Source organism: Oncorhynchus keta, chromosome 15, assembly GCF_023373465.1.
Source record: "Oncorhynchus keta strain PuntledgeMale-10-30-2019 chromosome 15, Oket_V2, whole genome shotgun sequence".
In the NCBI taxonomy this organism is placed as follows: domain Eukaryota; kingdom Metazoa; phylum Chordata; class Actinopteri; order Salmoniformes; family Salmonidae; genus Oncorhynchus; species Oncorhynchus keta.
The window spans coordinates 44,860,768-44,878,434 of record NC_068435.1 but is presented as its reverse complement, the minus strand read 5'-3'; the positions used below and the strand labels follow the sequence as shown (position 1 = coordinate 44,878,434).

At 44.9% G+C, this 17,667-nt stretch overlaps 1 protein-coding gene across 1 annotated transcript in view; it reads right to left on the bottom strand.

Annotated features, from left to right (window-relative positions):
• The window catches only part of LOC118395042 (semaphorin-6B-like), a 61,926-nt gene that overhangs the window by 22,129 nt on the left and 22,130 nt on the right, over nt 1-17,667 (bottom strand). Inside the window, exon 5 of the mRNA XM_052464238.1 lies at nt 17,505-17,567. Coding sequence (XP_052320198.1) covers nt 17,505-17,567 — 63 coding nt within the window. The remainder of the gene's footprint in view (nt 1-17,504; nt 17,568-17,667) is intronic.

The window sequence follows — 17,667 nt, the reverse complement described above, 5'->3', positions numbered from 1 at the left end:
CCGAATCTTGGCTGATGTGTCTCTGACTGGTTATAACTGAATCTTGGCTGATGTGTCTCTGACTGGTTATAACTGAATCTTGGCTGATGTGTCTCTGACTGGTTATAACTGAATCTTGGCTGATGTGTCTCTGACTGGTTATAACTGGATCTCGGCTGATGTGTCTCTGACTGGTTATAATGTTTTTACATCTGACAGAGTTGACAGAGGAGGGGGTGTTGCCATATAAATAAAGAGCAACTTAAATGTTTATGTATCCATTACTGCCTCTCTACCTAAGCAATGTGAATGTCTAGTCTTAAATGTGGGCCTTGGTAATAATGCCCATCTGACGCTAGTGGGAATCTATCACCCTCCTTCAGCCACCTTATGTGCTCTTAGCAAATTGTCTGACCTGCTGTCTAATAGTAGGTGATATGGGGTGAGTGACCTTAATCAGGATTGGTTGATGCCAGTATCTGATAGGATGAAATATATTTGTACTGCCTGCATAAAATACGCTAAGCTACCTAAATCTCGCTCACACACTATTGCAAAGATAAATTATAGGAATTTTAATGAGCAAAATGGGTTTGAGTGACTGGTGGATAAGGCCCTTCATTATTTGATTTCCTTGTTTAACTCTGTTGCAGATAAACATGTGCCATACAAAAGACTAAGGTTCACACATGAACTGTCTGAGAAATTACAGGAAAGACATTTAGCTTGGGCTAAGACTGACTGATTCTATGTCTGATTGGCAGCCTTTCAGACATTTGAGAAATAAATGTCTATCTCCGGTTAGAAAAGCAAAATCAACATATTTCTTGAATTGTGTATCGGGGAGTGTTGGTAAGCCAGCCAAGTTCTGGAAAGTGGTCAAATCTTTGTTCTTCAACGAGTCAACATTACTCAAGGGGTGTCATCTCCAAACAGAGGAGGATTCTCTTCTATAAATCGAGCCAGTACCCCGTCCTGGTCAGCGATGCCAGATTGTCCCTCCCAGACAAATATGACGGGACTCCATTGAGATGCCATGGCTTCCTAGTCCAGTGCTCCCTCTATTTCACTCATCAGATGGGAGCCCCCACCCCCGATTAGCCAATACTCTGTCAGTGTTCCAGGCATTCAAAGAGGTGTTCTGGGATATGCTTGGACGCCAGGTGGGTGTGTATATTGATGACATCCTGGTTTACTCGGAATCCTTGGAAGAGCACATCGTTCATGTTCGAGTAGTCCTGGAACTCATCCTGGCCAACTACCTGTACGTTAAAGCGGAGAAGTGCCAATTCCATCAGGAGGAGGTCTCCTTTTTGGGTTACCAGATTGGCCCGACGGGTGTCATGATGGATGAGAGGAAGGTGGATGATGTCAGGTCATGGCCAGTCCCAACCAGCATAAAGGGGTTCCAACGGTTTTTGCCAACTTCTACCGTCAATTCATTAAGAACTGTAGCTTGATCGCCTCTCCTCTAAGTTCTCTCCTCCAGGGTGGTCCCTGGAAGTTGGGATGGAATTCTGCATCTGACATGCCTTCTGCCTACTGAAGGGTCGCTTCACCTCTGCTCCGTTTCTTAAACATCCAGATCCCGCGGTGCCCTTTGTGGTGGAGGTTATCATGACTGTCCTGTGAGGATCAGAATTGGTCAGATCAGTATGGCGGTGGATGACAGTAACCAGGCCCTCCCTCACCCACAGAGGGTGGGCTGCTGGGGGGTTGACAGTTCACATGGGGGTCGGCTCCAGTACCTGGTGGACTGGAAGGGGTACGGTCCAGAGGAGCGGTGTTAGGTTCCTGTGTAATCCTGCGGCTGGAGCCATGCATCTGGGTGGGTTACAGTGTCAAGTCCACTTCCCTCGATATTACAAAAGGTGTAGCACAGGGGTTGATTTTGTGACCTATTCTCATTACTATTTATATAAATAATATTGGTTTATGTATTCAATCATGTAATATTCATACGTATGCAGACGATAAGGTTATGTATGCCATTGCACGTCTATTGACCAAGCTACGTTAGAGCTGCAATCTGATTTTGTTACTGTAACGTAGACACAGGGAGTCAGGAAGCATGTACAATGTACAAGACAAGCATCTTACATAGAAACATAAACAATACTACAGTGGGGAGAACAAGTATTTGATACACTGCCAATTTTGTAGGTTTTCCTACTTACAAAGCATGTAGAGGTCTGTAATTGTTATCATAGGTACACTTCAACTGTGAGAGACGGAATCTAAAACAAACATCCAGAAAATCATATTGTATGATTTTTAAGCAATTAATTAGCATTTTATTGCATGACATAAGTATTTGATACATCAGACAAGCAGAACTTAATATTTGGTACAGAAACCTTTGTTTGCAATTACAGAGATCATACATTTCCTGTAGTTCTTGACCAGGTTTGCACACACTGCAGCAGGAATTTTGGCACACTCCTCCATACAGACCTTCTCCAGATCCTTCAGGTTTTGGGGCTGTCACTGGGCAATACGGACTTTCAGCTCCCTCCAAAGATTTCCTATTGGCTTCAGGTCTGGAGAATGGCTAGGCCACTCCAGGACCTTGAGATGCTTCTTACGGAACCACTCCTTAGTTGCCCTGGCTGTGTGTTTCGGGTCGTTGTCATGCTGGAAGACCCAGCCACGACCCATCTTCAATGCTCTTATTGAGGGAAGGAAGTTGTTGGCCAAGATCTCGCAATACATGGCCCCATCCATCCTCCCCTCAATACGGTGCAGTCGTCCTGTCCCCTTTGCAGAAAAGCATCCCCAAAGAATGATGTTTCCACCTCCATGCTTCATGGTTGGGATGGTGTTCTTGGGGTTGTATTCATCCTTCTTCTTCCTCCAAACATGGCGAGTGGAGTTTAGACCAAAAAGCTCTATTTTTGTCTCATCAGACCACATGACCTTCTCCCATTCCTCCTCTGAATCATCCAGATGGTCATTGGCAAACGGGCCTGGACATGTGCTGGCCTGAGCAGGGGGACCTTAATCCATGGATTTCAAGGATTTTAATCCATGACGGCGTAGTGTGTTACGAATGGTTTTCTTTGAGACTGTGGTCCCAGCTCTCTTCAGGTCATTGACCAGGTCCTGCCGTGTAGTTCTGGGCTGATCCCTCACCTTCCTCATGATCATTGATGCTCTCACGAGGTGAGATCTTGCATGGAGCCCCAGACCGAGGGTGGTTGACCATCATCTTGAACTTCTTCCATTTTCTAATAATTGTGCCAACAGTTGTTGCCTTCTCACCAAGCTGCTTGCCTATTGTCCTGTACCCCATCCCATCCTTGTGCAGGTATACAATTTAACCCTGATGTCCTTACACAGCTCTCTGGTCTTGGCCATTGTGGAGAGGTTGGAGTCTGTTTGATTGAGTGTGTGGACAGGTATATTTTATACAGGTAACGGTAGGTATACGGTAGGTATACAGTTCAAACAGGTGCAGTTAATACAGGTAATGAGTGGAGAACAGGAGGGCCTCTTAAATAAAAACTAACAGGTCTGTGAGAGCCGGAATTGTTACTGGTTGGTAGGTGATCAAATACTTATGTCATGCAATAAAATGCTAATTAATTACTTAAAAATCATACAATGTGATTTTCTGGATTTTTGTTTTAGATTCCGTCTCTCACAGTTGAAGTGTACCTATGATACGAATTACAGACCTCTACATGTTTTGTACGTAGGAAAACCTGCAAAATCGGCAGTGTATCAAATACTTGTTCTCCCCACTGTACCTGATTACTGATAACAAAAGAGTGCAATATAAAGGGTAAGTAATCAAGGCAGTAATGCAGTCCAGGTGTGACTGATGATGAGACGCAAGTGTGTGTAAGGATGGTACTTAATGCAGACAAAACTGAATATACACTGCTCAAAAATATAAAGGGAACACTTAAACAACACAATGTAACTCCAAGTCAATCACACTTCTGTGAAATCAAACTGTCCACATAGGAAGCAACATTGATTGACTTCTTACCTCTCCATTAACAGCAGGAAGCAGATTGTACTTTCAACTTTCCCGACAGTTCTTGACTTAAGGTGACATCATTTACCAGAATGAAGCAGCCACTACTTTTAAAACTTTGGATTCCATCTACCACATCACCCTGTGCTTTATTACAGGTGACAGTTTTAATACTCATCACTGCATCCTGTATCAGAAGGTCGGTTGGACCTCACTAAATTCCAGTAGCTCACTTCATTTTCCCTTCTTGTTTACAAAGCTCTGCTCCACAAGCTTCCAACATACATCACTTCCCTGTTGATATGTAAAAATATGAAATACCAAACCCGTTCGCAGGGTTGTTTAACTATTGAGGTTTGATAAACCTGTCTTTAGTTTTAATGCACCACAGTCATGGAATTCCTTACAAAACAAATTGCACCTGGATTCCCTGGTGCCGATAGGGCAATTTGAAACTATTTGTTAAATGAGTTCACTGTAATGTGCAATTATTTCAAATTATTTTTGTAACTTGTAATAATGTAATGTACAGTGCATTCGGAAAATATTCAGACCCCTTGACTTTTTCCACATTTTGTCACGTTACAGCCTTTATTCTCAAATGGATTAAACATAGTTTATTCCTTTTCAATCTACACGCAGCACCACATAATGACAAAGGGAAAACTGTTGGCTTTGTTTGTTTGTTTTTTACTCATTAAAAATACAAATAAACTTATTTACAAAAGTATTCAGACCCTTTGCTCTGAGACTCAAAATTGAGCTCAGGTGCATCTTTGAGAGGTGTTTCCATTGATCATAATATAATATATGCCATTTAGCAGACACTTTTATCCAAAGCGACTTACAGTCATGTGTGCATACATTCTACGTATGGGTGGTCCCGGGAATCGAACCCACTACCCTGGCGTTACAAGCGCCATGCTCTACCAACTGAGCTACATCCTTGAGATGTTTCTACTGTAACATCTGCTTCCAACTCACACTCTCAAACACGTAGATCCCCTGAACACAGCTCACTTTCCAGCCCACTTTCCAGCTCACACCCTCAAACACATAGATCCCCCGAATGCAACTCACTCTCCAGATCTCAATCACCTGAATTCTGATCACCTGTTCACACACCTGTATGTCATTTAAACAAACGATTTAGTTCAGTTCTTTGAACCCCATCATTACGAGGTATTGTTCGTTTTGATGCACATTCTATTTGGAGCTCTGTTTATTTCCATATTAGGCCATCCTCACTAACGATGCCTTTTTGCCTGTTCCCTGCCTGTACTTTGCCTATCGGATTTCTTGTCATCAACCTATTGCCTGATCTCCCAGACTACATTATTAGCCATTTCCCTGCCTGTACTGTTGCCTTTTTGGAACCACTGTGTATGACCTTCTGCCTGTCCCTGGACCCAGCTACCTGCCTCCTCCTATGGTCCTTTACAAATAAACACCTGCGCTTGAAACCAGCTCTCTGTTTCCCATCGTATTCATTACATCTACAACTTGACTGGAGTCCATCTGTGGGAAATTGAATTGATTGGACATGATTTGGAAAGGGACACACCTGTCTGTATAAAGTCCCACAGTTTACAGTGCATATCAGAGCAAAAACCAAGCCATGATGTCGAAGGAATTGTCAGTCGATATGTATAAACACCCAAAGGACTCTCAGACCATGAGAAACAGTATCCTCTGGTCCTGATGAAACCAAGATTGAACTCAGGATTGTGTCCCCAGAACACAGTGGCCTCCATCATTCTTAAATTTAAGATGTTTGGAACCACCAAGACTCTTCCTGGAGCTGGCCGCCCGGCCAAACTGAGCCTTCGGGGGAGAATGGCCTTGGTCAGGGAGGTGACCAAAAACCCGATGGTCACTCTGTCTAGAGTTCCTCTGTGGAGATGGGAGAACCTTCCAGAAGGACAATCATCTCTGAAGCACTCCACCAATCAGGCCTTTATGGTAGAGTGGCCAGACGAAAGCCTCTCCTCAGTAAAAGGCACATAACAGCCTGCTTGGAGTTTGCCGAAAGGCACCTAAAGACTCACACTATGAGAAACAATATTCTCTGGTCTGGTGAAACCAAGATTGAACTCTTTGGCCTGAATGTCAAGCGTCACGTCTGGAGATAACCTGGCATCATTCCCACGGTGAAGCATGATGGTGGCGGCATCATGCTGTGGGGATGTTTTTCAGCGGCAGGGACTGGGCAATGGCAAAGATGGATGAAGCAAAGTACAGAGAGATCCTTGATGAAAACCTGCTCTAGAGTGATCAGAACCTCAGACTGGGGCGAAGGTTCACCTTACAACAGGACAATGACACTAAGTACACAGCCAAGACAACACAAGAGTGGCTTCGAGACAAGTTTCTGAATGTCCTTGAGTGGTCCAGCCAGAGCCTTGAACCCGAGCGGACATCCCTTAAGAGACCTGAAAATAGCTGTGTAGCGAGGCTCCTCATCCAACTTGATAGAGCTTGAGAGGATCTGCAGAGAAGAATGGGAGAAACTCCCCAAAACAGGTGTGCCAGGCTTGTAACGTCATACCCAAGAAGACTCGAGGCTGTCAAATATGCTTCAATAAAGTACTGAGTGAAGTGTCTGGATACTTATGTAAATAATGATATTTCAGTTTTTTTTTGTGTGTGTGTGAGTAGATTTATGAGGGAAAAAAACAATTTAATCAATTTTAGAATAAGGCTGTAACCTAACAAAATGTGGAAAAAGTGAAGGGGTCTGAATAATTTGCGAAGGCACTGTAAGTGATGTCTGAGTCTAAGTGTTAAAGTGTGCCCTTGTATGACAATTGGAGGCGTGGACTCCAATCAAGTTGTAGAAACATCTCAAGGATGATCAATGGAAACAGGATGCACCTGAGCTCAATTTAGAGTCTCATAGCAAAGGGTCTGAATACATGTAAATATACTTATTCTGTTTTTTATTGCGAATACAATTGCAAAAATGTCTAAAAACCTGTTTTCAATTTGTCATTATGGGGTATTTGGTGTAGATTGATGAAGATTATTTTAATTGATTCAATTTTAGTATAAGGCTGTAGCGCAGGGGTGTCAAAGTCAAATGGACGGAGGGCCAAATAAAAATTTAGCTACAAGCCGAGGGCCGGACTGTTCGAATGTTCATTGAAAATTTTTTAAATGACGCATATAGTCTAGTGAACCTAATTGAACCTACTGAAAACCTAACAAATATATTCCAATATGATCAGATAAATAAAGCAATATTTTCTTATGGCTCTGTCAGTAATCTTTAATTTTCAACAGACACAAAAGACAAATTTCCTTTATATAAAAATCCCCATAACATGAACATTAAATGAAAGAAACCGGTATTCAAGGCACCATCAGTAGCCTATATTTTCTATTTTAGCAAAAGTGGGCTAAATTTACTTCAAAGAAAAAAACAATAATAGCAATTTTCTATCATCCACTCAACTGAAATATTTTAAAAATATAATTGGATTGAAATACAATAAAATAAAGTGCAAAAATCTATTAATCAAAAACAACACTTTGTTTAAGGAGAAGTAACATGCAGTGAAAACAAATATTAAACTTTAACTTTTAAACTTGAACTGAGTAAAAACTCTAAATATGTGATTGCACAGTAATGTTCACTTGTTTGAGGTTGAGGGTGATACTTGGTGGTGTCCCATCTTTTCCACAAGTTCATCAATGTTCGGGGTAAGGCTCTGAGCTGAGGAAATCCTCAGAATTGAGTGGAGGTGTTCAGCAGTAAGTCGACTTCTGTGTGATGTTTTGTTCAAGTTCATCAAAGAAAACAGTTGTTCACACAGGTATGTGCTGCCAAACATAGACAACGTTTGAGCAGCCTGGATGCGCAGCTGGGGCATTGTGTCGGGGAGGAAACGGGCGAACTCCGCAGCACCCACTGCCGCATATTTTGCCCTCAGTGCATCATTGCATTGGAGGTCAATCAACTCCATTTGGAGGTTTGGTGGTGAGCTTTCCACGTCAACAGCAAATGGGTTACCGAGCAGTTCCAACCTGCTTTTTTGTGCTTCAAAGTCAGCAAATCAGCGTCGAAAGTCAGCGGCAAGCATACCTATTTTATCAGCCAACTGTGCGCTCGGGAACGCACTGGTAGAGAGCTTCTCTTTCATGGTCTGGCAGCTGGGAAAGTGGCTCAAATTTTCTTTCCGCATCTGCGTCTCCCACAGAGTCAGTTTGGTTTTAAATGCCTTCACTGTACTGTACATATCAGAGATGACACGATCCCGACCCTGCAGCTGCAAGTTCATTGCATTCAGATGACTCGTAATGTCACACAGAAAAGCCATTTCACACAGAAACATTTCGTCTCGGAGTTGTGTTGTGTCTTTCCCTTTGCTGTCCAAGAACAGACAAATCTCCTCACGAAGCTCGAAACATCTTTGAAGCACCTTTCCCTGGCTTAGCCATCGCACCTCTGTGTGATAAGGCAAATCACCATGCTCCGTTTCTAACTCCGTCAGAAATGCCTTGAACTGGCGGTGATTCAAACCTTTGGCTCTGATAAAGTTAACTGTGCGCGTGATGATGCTCATTACATGCTCCATTTTCAAGGCTTTACCGCACAACGCTTCCTGGTGTATGATACAATGATAAGCTGTCAGCTCACCTGTCGCGTTTTCCTCTTGCATCTTTTCCCGTATCTTCGCCACCAGTCCGCTCCTGTGTCCACACATCGCAGGTGCTCCGTCGGTTGTCAAACCCACAAGTTTTTCCCAAGGCAGCTCCATCTCATTTACACATCTTGACACCTCTTCATACAAATCATGCCCCGTAGTTGTGCCATGCATAGGACGTAAAGCCAAAAACTCCTCTGTCACGCTTAGGCTGGAGTCCACTCCGCGGATGAAAATTGACAACTGGGCAATGTCAGAAATGTCGGTGCTCTCATCCACAGCCAAGGAATATGCAATGAAATCTTTTCCCTTTTTCACAAGCTGCTCTTTTAGATTGATGGACAACTGGTCTACTCTCTCGGCAATGGTGTTTCTGCTCAGACTCACATTTAAAAAGAGTTGCCTTTTTTCTGGGCAAACTTCGTCACAAACATTAATCATGCAGTTTTTGATGAAATCCCCCTCCGTAAATGGCCGGGCTGATTTAGCGATCTCTTCTGCCAAAATAAAACTGGCCTTGACAGCAGCCTGGCCTTGTGATTTGGCTTTTTTGAACAGAGCCTGTCGAGATTTGAGGCCTCGTTTTAATTCCTCTGCCTTTTGTAGCCTTTGTTCCATGTCCATATTCTTGTTTTTGTCCGCGTGTTTCGTTTCATAATGTCGTCTCAGATTATACTCTTTCAGTACCGCCACACTTTCTCCACACAGAAGACACACAGGTTTTCCAGCTACCTCCGTGAACAAATACTCCGACTCCCACCTTGTTTGAAACCCCGGTTCTCAGTGTCCACCTTCCGTTTTGCCATTTTTGATGGGTATCTGAAAGTTAATTTTACTGTGATGCTGACAACTGCTGTGCCAATAAATATTGAAATGAAGCAGCCTACTGCTCGGTGCGTCACCGTTGCATTGTGGGAAATGTAGTATTGGTGCGTGTAAAAGATCTGCGGGCTGCCGGCTTGCTGCGGTCTGCGGGCCGGTTCTAATAATAAATCAAGATCATCCCAGGGGCCGTAAAAAACCTTCTCGCGGGCCGGATGTGGCCCGCGGGCCTTGACTCTGACATATGTGCTGTAGCGTAACAAAATGTGGAAAAAGGGGTCTGAATACTTTCTGAAGGAACTGTGAAAACAAAGCATTTTTGTTTAGTGAGTCCACCAGATCAGATTTAGTAGGTGACCATTTAGTAGATGACCATGAATTTTCCTGTTCTGCTAAGCAATCAAAATGTAAGTACTTTTGGGTGTCAGGAAGATATATGGAGTAAAAAGTACATTATTTGTTTTAGGAATGTAGTGACATAAAAGTAAACGTCTAAAATATAAATAGTAAAGTACACAAATACCCCCAAAAAACTACTAAAGTAGTACTTTAAAGTATTTTACTTAACAGCACTGGTCATGTCAGTATACAGTTACTTTATGTCACGAATACCACCGAAGGTGGCTCCCCTTCCTGTTCGGGTGGCGCTCGGCGGTCGTCGTCGCCGGCCTACTAGCTGCCACCGATCCCTTTTTCCTTTTTGTTTGTTTTTGTCTAATTGTTTTCACCTGTTCCTTGTTGGGGTTTTGGGATGGGTGTTATTTAAGTTAGTTTTGCCCGCTGGTGTTTGTGCGGGCTTGTTGGTTGGTTCGTTTGGTGATGTATCGTGTTTTGGTTTTGGGTTTTTCGCTGTCCAGTGTGTGTCTAGGTTTTGGGTTGGTTTATAGCGCCAGTGTTTTGGGCATTCACCCATGTTTTGGACCTGTTACGATTTGAAGGACATTAAAGCGTTTCCCCGTTCATTTCGCTCTCTGCATCCGACTCCTCACTCACCCGTCGTTACACTTTAAAATGAACTGCTTCTACTTCGCTACCATGGAGATGAGCCAAGGAGGATGACAGATGAGGACAGCATGCCAGTGGAGCCCTTAGAACAGCAGTAGCCAGGGGCAACGGGAAGGGAAGAGGATGACACAGGCCCAAAACAAGTTAAGGTCACCCAGTACCCCCTTGACCGTTTTGGATTGCAAAACTAAAGAGACACACCAGACAAGACACAGAGACAGCAACAGAAGAGTAGATGATGGCGAGAGAGAACAGACAAGACACAGAGACAGCAAGAGAAGAGTAGATGATGGATAGAGACAACAGACAAGACACAGAGACAGCAAGAGAAGAGTAGATGATGGCGAGAGACAGCAGACAAGACACAGAGACAGCAAGAGAAGAGTAGATGATGGATAGAGACACCAGACAAGACACAGAGACAGCAAGAGAAGAGTAGATGATGGCGAGAGACACCAGACAAGACACAGACAGCAACAGTGGAGTAGATGATGGAGTGAGGCACCAGACAAGACACAGAGACAGCAATAGAAGAGAAGAGTAGATGATGGCGAGAGAGAACAGACAAGACACAGAGACAGCAAGAGAAGAGTAGATGATGGATAGAGACAACAGACAAGACACAGAGACAGCAAGAGAAGAGTAGATGATGGCGAGAGACAGCAGACAAGACACAGAGACAGCAAGAGAAGAGTAGATGATGGATAGAGACACCAGACAAGACACAGAGACAGCAAGAGAAGAGTAGATGATGGCGAGAGACACCAGACAAGACACAGACAGCAACAGTGGAGTAGATGATGGAGTGAGGCACCAGACAAGACACAGAGACAGCAATAGAAGAGAAGAGTAGATGATGGCGAGAGACACCAGACAAGACACAGAGACGGCAAGAGAAGAGTAGATGATGGCGAAAGACACCAGACAAGACACAGAGACAGCAAGAGAAGAGTAGATGATGGCGAGAGACACCAGACAAGACACAGAGACAGCAAGAGAAGAGTAGATGATGGCGAGAGACACCAGACAAGACACAGAGACAGCAAGAGAAGAGTAGATGATGGCGAGAGACACCAGACAAGACACAGAGACAGCAAGAGAAGAGTAGATGATGGCGAGAGACACCAGACAAGACACAGAGACAGCAAGAGAAGAGTAGATGATGGCGAGAGACACCAGACAAGACACAGAGACAGCAAGAGAAGAGTAGATGATGGCGAGAGACACCAGACAAGACACAGAGACAGCAAGAGAAGAGTAGATGATGGAGTGAGGCACCAGAAGAACAGAACAGGCCATAACAAAAGAGGTTAGACAAAGGAGACAGTAAACAAACAATCACATGAGACAAGACACAGACAGCAACTAACAAGACACAGAGAAAGTGCCAGATGAAAGTGACAGAGGGCAGATGGAGAGAGAACAGAGGTGGGTTGAGCACACAGTAATACTGTATGACTTCAAGTTGTTCTATAGATTCTAATTCATTTGATTTATTTGCACAAATTACAACAGGTGAAATACAGATAGTGAAAAGGTAAAACCTGGTTTACAAAGAATTTGCAGGGGAGGTGAAAAGTCCTGTGAAATGACTATTAAAACAATAGCTTCCTTTTACACTTTTTTTACAACCAGGACAGGACAAGGAAGGAGGGTAGACAAAAGAGACCCGCAACATAGAAGACTCAGAGACAGCAAGAGAAGAGGGAAGACAAGAGCGACAGCAGCAGACAACACAGAGAAAGCGATGGAGAGAGGCAGAGGAGGGGTGAGCACACCTACTGTATCAATTAAAGCTGCTCTATGGATTCTAATTATTGCACCGTGTGTGTGTGTGTGTGTGTGTGTGTGTGTGTGTGTGTGTGTGTGTGTGTGTGTGTGTGTGTGTGTGTGTGTGTGTGTGTGTGTGTGTGTGTGTGTGTGTGTGTGTGTGTGTGTGTGTGTGTGTGTGTGTGTGTGTGTGTGTGTGTGTGTGTTTTGGTACTGTGGGAATTCTTAATCAGTTTGGCTCATTAGAACAGGTCAGAGTCCATGTTTGAAGTTGTTGATCCTGTATGGAGGTTTTTGGCAATACACTGTAGTTGTATGTGTTCCAGAGTAGAGAGACCCACAGTAGCTACTGCAGTTGGGTACTGGCAGTGTGTGCTGTGCCAGGTGGAAAGGAGCAAGTTACCTGAAAAAGATCTCATCTTTCAATGTTCCAATCTCTCAAAGTTCAACTCAAAGTGCATCAAATTCATGTATTTAGCGGTTGAAATTCCTTCTTTTTTTTGCCGGAGGAGTATGCCCCTGGACCCCCTTACTGGCTTTGGGCTAAGCCCCAAATGCCTTTAAATCCTAGGAACGCCACAGTGTGCATACAAGTGTGTGTATTTCAAACCCATCCATCAACTGGTTAGGCAGATACATTAGTTTAATGTCATATGCACATGACAAAAGTAGTGCATAAATCACTTCTTAGAGTACAGAACAGGTCTGGATTACTTTACACAATATGTGTCATGGCTGGAATATGATGAGCTCGGCTGAACTATGGAATGGCTTTGGTGAAAACAACCACTAACCTAAGTAAGCCTTGAAATTACACCGAACCGCATCTCTTTTACACCCTTAACATACATCACAACGTTGCGATGTATCCCTGCGCTTTAGCCTGAGCTCATCACACCGTGCTTTCGCCTGAGCTCATCACACCGTGCTTTAGCCTGAGCTCATCACACTGTTCAGATGTATCCCTGCGCTTTAGCCTGAGCTCATCACACCGTGCTTTAGCCTGAGCTCATCACACCGTGCTTTCGCCTGAGCTCATCACACCGTGCTTTAGCCTGAGCTCATCACACTGTTCAGATGTATCCCTGCGCTTTAGCCTGAGCTCATCACACTGTTCAGATGTATCCCTGCGCTTTAGCCCGAGCTCATCACACCATTCAGATGTATCCCTGCGCTTTAGCCTGAGCTCATCACACCGTGCTTTAGCCTGAGCTCATCACACCGTGCTTTAGCCTGAGCTCATCACACCGTTCAGATGTATCCATGCGCTTTAGCCTGAGCTCATCACACCGTGCTTTAGCCTGAGCTCATCACACCGTTCAGATGTATCCCTGCGCTTTAGCCTGAGCTCAACACACCGTTCAGATGTATCCCTGTGCTTTAGCCTGAGCTCATCACACTGTTCAGATGTATCCCTGCGCTTTAGCCTGAGCTCAACACACCGTTCAGATGTATCCCTGCGCTTTAGCCCGAGCTCATCACACCATTCAGATGTATCCCTGCGCTTTAGCCTGAGCTCATCACACCGTGCTTTAGCCTGAGCTCATCACACCGTGCTTTAGCCCGAGCTCATCACACCATTCAGATGTATCCCTGCGCTTTAGCCTGAGCTCATCACACCGTGCTTTAGCCTGAGCTCATCACACCGTGCTTTAGCCTGAGCTCATCACACCGTTCAGATGTATCCATGCGCTTTAGCCTGAGCTCAACACACCGTTCAGATGTATCCCTGTGCTTTAGCCTGAGCTCATCACACTGTTCAGATGTATCCCTGCGCTTTAGCCTGAGCTCAACACACCGTTCAGATGTATCCCTGCGCTTTAGCCTGAGCTCATCACACCGTTCAGATGTATCCCTGCGCTTTAGCCTGAGCTCATCACACCGTTCAGATGTATCCCTGCGCTTTAGCCTGAGCTCATCACACCGTGCTTTAGCCTGAGCTCATCACACCGTGCTTTAGCCTGAGCTCATCACACCGTTCAGATGTATCCCTGTGCTTTAGCCTGAGCTCATCACACCGTTCAGATGTATCCCTGCGCTTTAGCCTGAGCTCATCACACCGTTCAGATGTATCCCTGTGCTTTAGCCTGAGCTCATCACACCGTGCTTTAGCCTGAGCTCATCACACCGTTCAGATGTATCCCTGCGCTTTAGCCTGAGCTCATCACACCGTTCAGATGTATCCCTGTGCTTTAGCCTGAGCTCATCACACCGTGCTTTAGCCTGAGCTCATCACACCGTGCTTTAGCCTGAGCTCATCACACCGTGCTTTCCCCTTGGGTTCATGTGAGCTAGAAGTACCTCTGCACCTTCTAGTTTTTCTTCTCTCCCTTCCTCATTCCTTCTCCCTTACACTTTTGCTCTCTCTCACTTTCAGCTCCCCCTCACTCTTCTTCCTCCTACCCTCTCTCTCACTTTCAGCTCCCCCTCACTCTCCTTCCTCCTACCCTCTCTCTCACTTTCAGCTCCCCCTCACTCTCCTTCCTCCTACCCTCTCTCTCACTTTCAGCTCCCCCTCACTCTCCTTCCTCCTACCCTCTCTCTCACTTTCAGCTCCCCTCACTCTCCTTCCTCCTACCCTCTCTCCCACTTTCAGCTCCCCTCACTCTCCTTCCTCCTACCCTCTCTCACTTTCAGCTCCCCTCACTCTCCTTCCTCCTACCCTCTCTCTCACTTTCAGCTCCCCCTCACTCTCCTTCCTCCTACCCTCTCTCTCACTTTCAGCTCCCCCTCACTCTCCTTCCTCCTACCCTCTCTCTCACTTTCAGCTCCCCCCACTCTCCTTCCTCCTACCCTCTCTCTCACTTTCAGCTCCCCCTCACTCTCCTTCCTCCTACCCTCTCTCTCACTTTCAGCTCCCCCCCACTCTCCTTCTTCCTACCCTCTCTCTCACTTTCAGCTCCCCCTCACTCTCCTTCCTCCTACCCTCTCTCTCACTTTCAGCTCCCCCTCACTCTCCTTCCTCCTACCCTCTCTCTCACTTTCAGCTCCCCCTCACTCTCCTTCCTCATACCCTCTCTCTCACTTTCAGCTCCCCCTCACTCTCCTTCCTCCTACCCTCCCTCTCACTTTCAGCTCCCCCTCACTCTCCTTCCTCCTACCCTCCCTCTCACTTTCAGCTCCCCCTCACTCTCCTTCCTCCTACCCTCTCTCTGACTTTCAGCTCCCCCTCACTCTCCTTCCTCCTACCCTCTCTCTCACTTTCAGCTCCCCCTCACTCTCCTTCCTCCTACCCTCTCTCTCACTTTCAGCTCCCCCTCACTCTCCTTCCTCCTACCCTCTCTCTCACTTTCAGCTCCCCCTCACTCTCCTTCCTCCTACCCTCTCTCTCACTTTCAGCTCCCCCTCACTCTCCTTCCTCCTACCCTCTCTCTCACTTTCAGCTCCCCCTCACTCTCCTTCCTCCTACCCTCTCTCTCACTTTCAGCTCCCCCTCACTCTCCTTCCTCCTACCCTCTCTCTCACTTTCAGCTCCCCCTCACTCTCCTTCCTCCTACCCTCTCTCTCACTTTCAGCTCCCCCTCACTCTCCTTCCTCCTACCCTCTCTCTCACTTTCAGCTCCCCCTCACTCTCCTTCCTCCTACCCTCTCTCGGCCTGACGGCCTCTCACACCTTTGATGTATTTGCCGTCTCCGTTTCTTTCTCTCCCTTTCATCTGTCTACCTTAATGTCATACACCGCTTTCTATCTCCCACGCTCTCTTTACCTCCACGGTCTCTCTCCATCTCTCCCATTTGATCTGTGACTGTGTGGTCTTCTACCCCCTCGATTTATTTATCTCCAGTGGTTACTCCCACCCTCTTCCTGTCCTGATTTTCTCCTTCTCCTTACTCTCTCTTTCTCGCTCCCCTTCTCTGCTAAAAAAGACTGATATTACAAGTCAAGTCTCTCTCTCTCTCTCTCTCTCTCTCTCTCTCTATACCCTCTTTCCTTTATCTCTTTAGGTCTCTTTTTTTTGCCTTCATTATTCCCTTTGATCATGTCATCCCATAGTACTCATATTAGAGTGCCCAATCAAAAACACATATTTTGACCAATGGGTAAAAAAAATATGTTCATTGTGTAGCCACTCCTCTAAGAAAACCAATGGCTCAAACATCATGTCTCTATCATAATCCGTTCAAAGGTTGTTAGAGTTTTTACCTTTGTAGGATGGCCAGAAGTAGGGTGACTAATTCTATGGAGACCATAGACAAAAGAGTGGTAGGAATCTGGTAATCTGGATTCTGTGCAAGAATTTACAGGCTCACTTTCCCATTGAACTACTTTCTTTTCGATTCCGCGGGACATAAAACAATATAGAGGTAAGATGGATATTGTTTTTGAGACATATTTTCATATTTTAATATACACTTATATCATATTCATTAGAAAATGACTGTTCTTTTTCAAAGATTTCTCACAAAAAAAAAATGACTGTTCTTTTTCAAAGATTTCTCACCAAAAACAAGCGTGTCCCTGTGAATTGTCAACGGATCGCTGAGCATATTTTATGTTATATTCGGCTCGTGCTAATTTAGATTTTTGCGACCCACATAAACAACTTTGAAGACGAAGACCACAAAATGTAAAACCTCAAAAGTTGTCATGAGAAACCTGCACCACTATGTCAGAGCTCAGTGCTTATTATCGGATGAATTAGGTTATGAAATCTGACTTTTTGGATATAATGCTAATGATATGTTAGAGAAAGACCCCACTGAACGATTCAGAACATGAATAAACATATTTGACTTGGTAAAATGTATTTTATAACATAAGGAAGAGAGTCGCACACTCTTTATTTCGTTTTGTAGCTTACAGTTTACAGCTTACAGCATTTCTACACAAAATAATTGTTGTTAAAAAATATATATATTTAACTAGGCAAGTCAGTTAAGAACACATTCTTATTTACAATGAAGGCCTACCCCGGCCAAACCCTAACCCGGACGACGCTGGGCCAATTGTGCGCCACCCTATGGGACTTGGCCGGTTGTGACACAGCCTGGAATTGAACCAGGGTTTGTAATGACGCCTCTCGCACTGTAGTGGGGATAGAGTTTCTCTGTGTGTGGACAGCGATGCAGGTGTGTATTGTAGAGAACATTTCCCTGTGAGTGTGTATGGGAGAGAGCGTGTATTTCATGGCTAATGATTGTGAGTCGGACATATAAAGTTCCCTTATGTGTGTGTGTGGGTGGGCAGATGTGTATAGATATCTGTCGGGGTATATGATTTCTAAAGGAGTGTGTGTGTGCGACAGTGTTGGGTGTGTGTAGGCTGACACATGTCGGCTGACACAGGGATGGGAACTAACCTCATGTTTTCCCTTCATCCTACAGACTCGAATGTCATTCTTATTGGATTCCCACGTCCGCTTCTAGCAGAAGAACACAAAATGACATGACCGGAGGGTTATCACACTGGGGTATGATTTAATCAGGTGTATGTGATACCAGTGCGGTTATACAGTTAGCGTG